We start from the raw sequence: 10,634 nt of genomic DNA, 5'->3' as shown, positions 1-10,634 counted from the left end.
AGTAGAGGGGCGTGTCCTCCTGCGCTGCACCTGTTTCTCATTCACAAATCCAGGCTTTTTAAGGACTGGAACTGCCGACACAAGAGTTTTATTCTGACTTTGTGTTCAAAATTCCTATCTTTAGCTTTGATTCTTGTTTCCAGTTTCTCACGTGAGTCTTTTGACAGGTAGTTTTATGTTGTTGTTTCCTCGGCTTATTGCCTGAGTGCATTGAGCCTTTTTTGCTCTGTAGTTTTCGTGTTTGTTTTCTTTCAGGTAGTGAGAATGTTGGTTATCTGGATACAGGCTGGAGATTGATGAACAGTTCCTTCGAAGCTTTTATTTCTACAGAATATTCCGGGCACAAGTGAGTTACAGACAATGGCTGTAGCCTCTCACAATTGCGAAGATTACTGAGGACTTACAGTATTCTTATACTATCTTGAAGGGCGGTACCACACAGTTTCCAGTAAACAGTTCAATCGGAGTTGACCGGACCTACACGATAACATTCAAGGACACTACTCAGACACAAAACAAAAGCCCATTTGAGGAGTAGAGGAGGTTTTTCAGTCATGACTTCACCTGGCAGAAATTGCGATAACACTTAAGAAGATACATCCGCAGAACAAAGCTCTACTGAGGAAATAAGGAAATTAAAACAGTTATGACTAAATCTGGGCAGAAGACCCTCTTCAGTATCCACGCGTTGTTTTTCCTACGTCGCTTTTTGTTTATCCGCTTTGTACAGCTCGTTTTGTATTTTTTGTTTTATTCGCGTTGTGCGTTTCTACAACTCTCGGGTGTATTTTATTTTTTTTTACTTTATTTTCCTTGCATACTTTGCAAGCGACTTTTAACTGTTTTTCTCCTGGCTTCGTCCAGCGCTTTGTGTTGTACAATTCCGTTGTGTACCATTAAATTTGTCAATCCCCACCCTTTGTGTCTATGCGTTTGTGGGATCCACTATCCGGTTATTCTGGAAATCATTACACCATTGATGTAGACTTTTTAGTGTAGTGGCAAAGCCAGGTGAAACTACTCTGCTTTTATATAACTACCTCAAATCAGCAGTCCTGGAACCAAAAACGCAGAGTTTCCGCTCTCAGGGCATGTCAACTCGCTGTTTAGGGTTAGTCTCGGTGTTTGTTGAACATGCTTTGTGAAATGGACCTCTTGACAAGAAACGAGTGGTTGAGGGAGCTGAGTGGTTAACACAAGGGACCAGTTGGACAAGCACAGGTGGGGAAAAAAACCTTGATAAGCAAGACATGCACCAGAAGAAGACATGACATAACATGAAAGAAAACTATCCATCCATTATCTGAATTTATTAATAATTTAAACAAAAGCACAGAAATGTTTGCTTTGAACGGCTTTTATTCACTCATTTAATATATATATATATTTTTTGTCTGTTATAATAATTGGTGGTAACTGTTTCAGCCCTGTGGACCTTGTGCAGAATACTACACGTTCATTCTATGTTAACCACATATTGAAGGTCACCTCAACACTATTTGAGGAGGGAACATGATCTTCTTGCCAGTTTTGTATCTTTATAATAAGCTTTGAGCCCACTGAAAGCGTTTCAGACACTGTGCTTAATGCCTGTTCCCAAAGATAACAGTGTGCCGCACCCTTAATAGCTTTACATCGCTTCCTCACAATTCATGATGAGTGGAGACACTCAAGCACATGAATTTACCTTTGCTATCTTAAGCTAATGGATGAAGATAAAAAAATAAATGGCTAAAACAAAGTTATTATAGCATAAATCTGGCCCTTGCACTCCCTGTGGTCACAGTTGTGATGTAATTGGTGCTATACTAATAATTACGTTAATGAAAGGATTTAATGGGATCATATGTAATGACAGAATTAGGCTCATGTTATAAAGGTGTGCCTTCTCCTTTCCCCTCTGGTTAATGATGCTCTGCATTTATTTTACAATGGCCAGTATCATTTTACATTTATGGCTGTCACCTCTAAGGATGAACGACTGACATCAAACCTCTGCTTGTACGCCACATTTCCTTGGTCAAGGCTGCAAAAATTCTATCGTTATTGAAATCATGATATGCACGCCGCGTATTATGAACAAAAGAACCTTTGAAGCTGAATGTCCCTCAATTTGTACAATTTGGAATTTTACCCCCAAATTTGCTCCAAATTCCAGAGGCGGAACTCTTGTCATCAATAACATGCACTCACAATATGGATGATTTCCACTCAGTGACCACCAGAGGATTCAATTCAAAAGCTTGTTTTGATTCTACTTTGACTTGAAATGCGACGATGACGAAATAATATACATCCATCCATTATAATAAGAACTTTTTTTAAATCCTGCGATGTGGCAAAGTAAGACATACAAAGTAAAACTTCCCATCCTAACTGTCTTTTCTTCCATTCACCCATTATCAAAGTTAAAGGGGACGTCAACCGTAAACATTTCTTAACAATAAAATGTTATATGTGACCTCACTAGTCTAAACATGGCATTCTGAGTAATATTACATTTGTGGAATGTGAGTCATGCAGCAAAATCCAGCCGTTTTTTAGCCATCTCAGGAGGCAGCCATTTTGCCACTTGTTGTCGACTGAAGATGACATCACCGTTACTCAGGGCTCAGGCAACAACCAATCACAGTTCACCTATTTACTGAAGCTGAACTGTGATTGGTTGTTGCCTCAGATCTGATTAAGTGTGATGTCATTTTCACTCGAGAGCAAGTGGCAAAAGGTTGAGAACGCTTGTTTTCTTTTTCATTTAAAGTATTTACATATACACACTTATTATAAGCTGTTTGGCCAAAATGGAGTGAAAGTGAAGTAACCCTAAGCTTTTTCAGACTGCATTAAATAAAATGATCCCCCCAGTTTTTAGATGCTTTATTGTCAAGAAATGACTAATTTATACCTATAAGTAGGTAGTCACTGAAATGACATGAGGGCTGAGTAGCCCACCAGCTGGCGTGCCGTTCCAGGCAACAAACAAGACTCCCGTCCATCTTCTTTAGTGCTGCTGAGAGCTTAAAGTCAATTTGCTAAACAGCTCTGTAGGGAAAGAGCTTCTTTACAATCAAGTTACATCAACCAAATCCTTGCTGTTGTCTAGTAGGTGAGACCAGCCTTCGACGATACCAGTGATACCAGTAATGCGTTGCCTGACATTTCCTTATTTTTACAGTAACAAGTAACTACTAATCTGACGTGATACTTTTATCAGTAGTCAGTATCAGTACTGAAAATGCGGAAAACGGAGATGCGACTTGCCCGTTTCCATCTATTCATTTTTTTGCGAATATTGAGAGGGGAATCACTCTGCTACTGTAGGTGGCGATATACACCATGGAGATGTGATGAATTAAGAAGAAGAAGACCATGCGTTGTATGAGTTTGCTTTTGTAATTCTTGCTAAACCGTAGTGTTTCTTTGCGGTTTTCCATCTAAAATTGCATTAATATTCGCTTTTTTAATTAATTCCAAAAAGATTTCTGTTTCATCGTCCCCCCAAACATACGTTACTTTATCGTCCGACATTGCTTTGGGACTATAAACGTACGTGTGACTTAATATCCAGTCAAAACATGCAACGTATATCCGGTCTTGTCAGGGTTTATTCGCAAAACCTGTTTCCATAGCCAAAATTGACATTTTCCTTTTTTTGATACGCTTCAAATTCCACCCATTTCTAAGTGTAAACACTTTTTTCTTCGAATTTTGGGCACTTTTTCAAATTTCTAGTGTTTCCATTCAGATTTATTTTCGCATTTCTTGAAAATTCGAATAAATATGGGTGGATGGAAACCCAACTAGTGACTATGTTTACATGCAGTCAATATTCAGTTTAAGGTCAAAATTCCAGTTTCTGAAATGGGGTAACTTGTTTACATGCCTCCGGGTAGTTACTCCCATAAATATACATTTTGTGCGCGGGTACGCTTGCGTATGATACGATATTGTCACGATACGAAGCTCTCTATATGATAATTATCACGATATTTTGGTGAGGTTGTCGATATTAAAAGAAAGGTCACAATATTGTAAATAAAATTAGTTTATACCAAAAAAAGCACAATATTGTGCTTTTTTACATAACAGCAATACATATAAACCCCCTACAATCTCTAATAACAATTAATATTGAGGCACTTACTTGCTAATGCACGCACATATCAAATTCCATCGTCATTGCAATCAAAGAAGAATCAGTGAACCGTGCCGTAATTCCTCCAGCCCATTTAGATTGCAGATTATTCTTGCAGCCATTGGAAGAAATTATTTCCTGTTCACGTAGCTGAATTCATATGCGCTTTCGTTAAAATGTGGCTGCAGTTAATCGATTATCTATGTCTGGGAACTCCTTCATTTCGACTTGCAGGTTTTTGTTTCCTGTTTTAATGTTCTACCACAAGGTTTTGTGCGTATGTGTGGTCAGAGTTGTGCGTAAATCTACGCACAAGTTCAATTAGATAAATCCCACGTTTTGTGTGGGAACGTTCGTATGCACACTTTTGTGTATATGCACGCTTGATAAATGAGGCCCCAGGTCTCCTTCACGGGGAAGAATTACAACAAAAGGGGTCTCATGGTGACCTTCTTGTTTAGAAAAACACATGGACTTGCCAGCAAGCTGAATTTTAGCGGTATTTGTGAGTTCACAAACTCCGGAGAATATATCTTGTTACCCCTTCAGCTGATTCGTTTGCAGCCAACCTTTTTAAGGTTAGACCGATCAGGCATTGTTTAGGGCGGGACGAAACCAATAAGCGCCGATGGCGGGGAACCAACAAACCTAACAGACGAATGGACGCTGCTATTAATTTTGTTCTCGCAGAATTACTCACTTTTTCCTTGTTGAATTTGAACAGCGAGAGGCGCTTCGTGCATTTTTATCTGGTAAAAGATGTTCGTGCTCCCCCTGACCCTTCCCAAAAACGAAATGGACGACAACATTTTCATCCATTGCCTTGATTGGTCAAAACAAACGTGCAAAGAAAATCAGCTCGAACAATTATACAGCAAGTTCCTCTTTTCCCGAACAGACCTGCCGAGTGAAGTTCCAGGTTGATCATGTGAAGAGCTCCCTTGAGGTTTCATTGAATCCCTTAAAAGGAAGATCTACAGGCGTGTGAAGCACGCACGATGGCTCCGGTATGTCTTGCTTGAGGGGGGGAAAAATGGGTGAGTGTGGATAGCGGATAGCTCTTACATAATATTAATCAAAAATATGTCGTATTTAGAATCACATGGGGCCACATGCAACATATCATTGTAAAGAACATTTTTGGGTTGACTCACCCTTTAAGTGAAATCCATAGGCTCATTTTTTTCTATGAAGACAGCTTATTTTTAAATGCCACTGTTAAAAATTGACTTCCAATTAAGTATTGGCAAAACTAAAAACTTCATTTCATTTCTTCATTTCAGTATTTAATATTTGAGTTAGCATAGTGGCAGCGTAGCTCAGTTTTCAGTTCACACGCAATTTCTGACTCAATTGAAAAATCAGTTTCTCTCTATCTCTATAAAATATGCCCAGGCACCCACCCCTCACTCTCCCAGCCAACGGAGATGTGTCATCCAGCCTCTGGCGTCACATGGCACAAAGTCAAAGAGTGTCCTATCGCTGAATCAATTTGGAGAAGTGGCGAGATGAGATTGCATCTGAAGAATGCTAATCCACCCCAGAAGGTCTGCAGATGTCACGATTAAATACTCAATTTCCCAGAAGTCAGTGTGGTGTGATCACATATTACCACTAACTGATTGAGTGTCTCTGACATTTGCACTCCTGACGGCATCAACACACTAAGCATGCAGTGGAGAATAGTAAGTTCACGTATTTGCGACAGGGGTCAATGTCTGACTGCCGAAGTAGCTCTACTACATCATCCAACTGCTTATTCGTCCGTTAGTTTCGATATGTGAAGAAAATGTCTTCTTTAATTCGAAATCCCTCAGTGTTGCGTTTGACATTTGACACAGCTCGCTGTATGAAATTCAGACTGCCAGCTACCTGCATCGCTAAAATATAGATTTGGGTTTAAAAAAAGAATGTGAGTCATTTGGAGACAGTTGTTTGTTTGGTTAGATATGTAAACACAACCGCCAGACAACACTGATTTTTATTTCAATAATTTCCATCAAAAGATTTTGTTTAAATTATTATTATTATTTTATAAACCCCAGCGGTACGTTCATGACCACAAGAGCTGTATTTTGATGCAGTCATTGGCTAACATTAGGTACACATGCACTTTAATGACATTGAATATATGAAGCATCAAAATTCTGATATAAAACAACAATAATTCTCACTTCACATTCATTTAACAATGTTAGTTTAGTGTTAATATTTCATTATTTCCCACTCTTGTGCAGGAAAAAAGATGGTTCCCAAACTATTACAAACGGCTATCAGTAAGGTAAGGTAAATTCCACTGATTGTCACACCCAACTAAGTGGGGGTGAAATTCGTTCTCTGCATTTGACCCATCCGCTGAGGGAGCGGTGAGCAGCAATGATTGCGCTCGGGAATCACATGGTGATCTAACCCCCCAATTCCAACCCTTTATACTAATGTGGCACAATTTGACACATATTGTTAAATTAATACAACTCGTATTACAAAGCTTTGTAAATGTATGTTTTACCTAACGTTGTATCTTAGGTCTACAATTGCCTTGGTTTGATATGTAAATTTTTAGACATTCTATTAAAGTTACAGTATGTAGAATTTAATGCCAGCTAGTGGTGAACTAATAGAATGCAACGACAAGTGCGTTTTCAGACTATACTTCGCAAGCCTAACATTAATACATTTGCAAAGTTTGTCATCTTTGTGTATTCGTAGCAGAAGGATGACTGTGAAACATTTCAGCCTCCTGTAAGGCACGGCACAAACTATGTAATATAATTACAGATCACTAGACCTACGATTATACATTTTTAAAAGATGTACGTTGATGTGATAGAACTTCTCTTTTTTTCATATTATTGAAATTAACTCTTTTACTGCCAAACATTATCCAAAAAGACAACCCCTAGCATGCCAGCCGATTTCAAGCATTTTCTCTCATCTTTCAAGGCAAACAGAATATTGTGAGCCATGACTATGTAAACATATGGAAGATTGGATTCCATTCTCTTGTTGGGAAAAAAAAGTATGATTCTACCTTATTCCGTTCTTTAGTAATCACCATTTAAAAATAGGTCATTTGAGTGACACCAAGCTATAATGGAAAAAATAAGGAGAAAACAAGCTTTTTAAGAAAAGAAACATGTTCTGCACAATAGTGATTGTTACACTAATATGTTTTGTTTAGTGACACTGTGAATTTGATTTAATGTCACAAACACTTTGATCATTCACAACAACATCCGCCATGTTTTCTTGTCATTGGATCCACGAAATCCCATTGAAAAGAGATACAATGCTGCCGTTGGTTGGCCATAGTTTGTGGGTGTGTTTTTTATATATATATATATTTATTTATTTTTTCAGCTCATTCATAAAACCTGAGCTGCCCAAGACGTTGTGTTGCCCATTGGGGGGGGAAACGTAGTTGACGTCAATTAACGTTAATGACAGTACTCGTTGGGATTTCCGTTAAACGTCAATTAACATTAATGGCGGGAAGTTAATAGTGTGTTTGTAAAATGAATGAAAGCCACTAGATGGCACTAAATTCTACACACCATCTCTTTTAAAAAAGGTACACACCTTATTGTTTTTTAGTCCTATTACTGTATGCTGTGACACAGCATGGAGGTCCTTGCTTTTGAGCTACTTGTGTGTTGTGTAACATGTTGTTGAAATAACATAGTATGTCTGTTTTGTAAAGTATTCATTCACTAAAGAGCTGCTTTTATCAGCTCGCAGACAAAATTGCTTTGCTGAATAAATGATGTTGTGTTTGGTTCATTAGTAGTGGAGTGGTTCACATAGCTAACTTTCTTTTCCCATTCACAATCACAACCTATGATCAGGTGGATGTGTATCTACCGCTCACTCTAAATTAGCTGGGATGGACTCCAAAGTTCCTGTGACCCTGAACGGGATCATTACAAAAAAATAAATAACTGGATGTTTGTCTGTCTTTAACACCAATTAAGTCCTATGCAAACCACCTTTGTAGTATAGTCTCTCCCATATGACCAACTCACTTGTTACATTGTGGTAACACCAAACAAAACATTAGATAGCAGTAGTCTCAAAAGAGCTCAACAAACCCTCTCAGTGTAACAGGGTATTTCCACACAAATAAATACTGTCAAAGTGAAAAGATTCAAGCTACATTTTGATGTTCAGTCAGCGTGTGATTGGCCTCAACACCTCAGACATTAACTCTCTGCTCATCTCACGTTTCCAGTTGTTGACCACGTTCGAGCCGTTAGCTGATTGGTGCTCCGGTGGTGACCAGCTTGTAATAAGCGCCCTTCAGAGCCATGAGATGGTCGTGTGTTCCCTTCTCAATCACGTAACCTCGCGACATGACAGCGATGATGTCGGAGTTCTGAATGGTGGACAGGCGGTGGGCGATAACGATGCAGGTCCTGCCCTCTCGAGCTTTGTCCAGAGCTGCTTGCACCGTCTGTGGCGGGCAAGGAGAGTAAGCAGGGGAGAGAAAACATTGACATGCAAGCGGCATAATAGTAGCAATTTCACGGCTTGATTACTGAGAGCCCATTGCTTCCACAACAACATGTATAAATGTATACAGGCTCGCTATATGCCGTGAGGAAGAATAATGACGTTAATGATGTCAATAATGAACAGCTCTTCTTGCTGCCTGCAAACAGAGAATATCAAGCAGGGATGCAAGAACACAGATTAATTTGTTCATTCTGCCACTTGCCTTCTCACTCTCTGTGTCCAGCGCTGAGGTAGCTTCATCCAGAAGCAAGATCTTGGGATCACGTATGATTGCCCTTGCAATGGCAATGCGCTGCTTCTGACCGCGAGATAACTGAGAACCCTGGGCACCCACGTTTGTGCCGTATTTCTGAGTAGGAAAATCATACAGTCACATCAATATACAAAGCATGGTCAAAGCTTTGTCACACTTGTGGGATCACATTCAAGGTGTAGGGGTAGAGTTTGCCAGTCGGCGAGCTGGCGAACTCAGTTGCAGGGTTAGTAATCACTGGGCACACTGGCGTGACGATCGGGACCTTTCCATGCCGGGCCTGGGGTTCAGGGGTACCAAACGTCCCCCGGTGCTACCTCCTCTCCTTCCTTCCTCAGTGTTCCGCCCTTCCACGCAGGTGGAGGTGGGGTGGGCCCTCTATTCTCTCTTGATTAAGGTATTGCAATTTATGGCAAACAAAAACCTCTGTGTGTAGATACCCGAGATACTGCGTAGGCTTTCTTTCTCTCATCGACTGAGCGACTTTATTATTTCTGCCTTTGTTTGTCTGCCTTTTGGTTTGTTTGCCCTTGCCGACCGATGCGCCTTAATATCCAAACAAACTAATCCCTGTGTTTAGCCTCTATGGTCTTTGTGCCAATCATCATTATGAGTTCACAGTTCTCCTTCTGCAAACATGAACCCACCTCAGGTAGAGACATGACAAATTCATGGAGCTGCGATTTCTTAGCAGCAGAGATGACCTCATCCATGCTGATGTCCCGTGAGTTGTCACCGTATTTGATGTTTTCTAAGATGCTGCAGTCAAACAAGATTGGCTCCTGGGACACGATGCCAATTTTGGATCGCAGGAAAGGCACGTTGACAAGAGTCGAGTCACGCCCATCAATCAGCTGCAAGAGGCAATTGATTTTAAAATTAGTAGGAGGTAGTGTTATAATCAAACAGTAGACATACAATCTACTTAATGGGCTTTAACGGTCCCTTCTAACTGTGTGATTACTTCTAACTCTCCCAAAATCATACTATGAGTTCCCAAGGCACTTTCAGCTCCATTAAGACCCTTTACATCTTGGCAGTGATTTCTCTCTGGCACGAGTCAACCTCCAATCTAGATAAGTGCCCCCACGACAGACACAGCAAAATTGTCTGACTTAAAGGTGAACAAGAATCGGAAATTTAGAAATACTTTAAATGCCAGAGACATTAAATGTCCAGCTGTCGTTGTTTGACAGGTTACTCAATGACACCTTGAGATTTATTCAAAAAGCGACATGTTTGACATTTTCGAAAAGGTCATCATCTGCCTCGGCTATTTCATGCTGAATGCTATAAATTCCGACCTCATTTTGTCATGTAAACTACAAAGACATTACCAAGCTCGACTTGTACGCATAATATACAGTGGTAACAACAGATGACCAACAAGACTTAAAAAATAAAAATAAAAAATTAATTTATATATATATATATATATATATATATATATATATTTTTTTTTTAAGCACATTATAATTTGTTAATAAAAATAAAATAATTTGGATGTTTGCTAAACTTTGACATGTTTGTAGCTGTATACCATTGGGAACATATTGGTTGTAATATATAATATAATGTATTTTTGTATATACTGTACTGTATATCCTGACCTATCAACTACCGGTATACATATGTGGAAACCATGGTACATTGAATGATGTTTGCAGTACTTGAGATCTGATGGTAATATAAAAATGATCGCATTAATCACTATTTTGACCGCAGATGATCCTTTAG

General features: G+C 39.4%; 1 protein-coding gene across 2 annotated transcripts in view; it reads right to left on the bottom strand.

Moving 5' to 3' along the window:
* Positions 1-6,097: 6,097 nt before the first annotated feature.
* The window catches only part of LOC144037982 (bile salt export pump-like), a 22,844-nt gene continuing 18,307 nt past the window's right edge, over positions 6,098-10,634 (bottom strand). For both annotated transcript variants that reach the window (XM_077549982.1, XM_077549972.1), the window contains exons 27-29: positions 9,545-9,751; positions 8,847-8,993; positions 6,098-8,582 (exon numbers count right to left, since the gene is read on the bottom strand). In XM_077549982.1, the coding sequence (XP_077406108.1) occupies positions 8,382-8,582; positions 8,847-8,993; positions 9,545-9,751 (555 nt within the window). In that variant the 3' untranslated portion in view covers positions 6,098-8,381. The remainder of the gene's footprint in view (positions 8,583-8,846; positions 8,994-9,544; positions 9,752-10,634) is intronic.

The sequence above is a fragment of the Vanacampus margaritifer genome, chromosome 1 (genome assembly GCF_051991255.1).
Source record: "Vanacampus margaritifer isolate UIUO_Vmar chromosome 1, RoL_Vmar_1.0, whole genome shotgun sequence".
Taxonomy (NCBI): Eukaryota; Metazoa; Chordata; class Actinopteri; order Syngnathiformes; family Syngnathidae; genus Vanacampus; species Vanacampus margaritifer.
The sequence above is the reverse complement of the archived record's forward strand: the minus strand, read 5'-3'. Positions and strand labels throughout refer to the sequence as shown.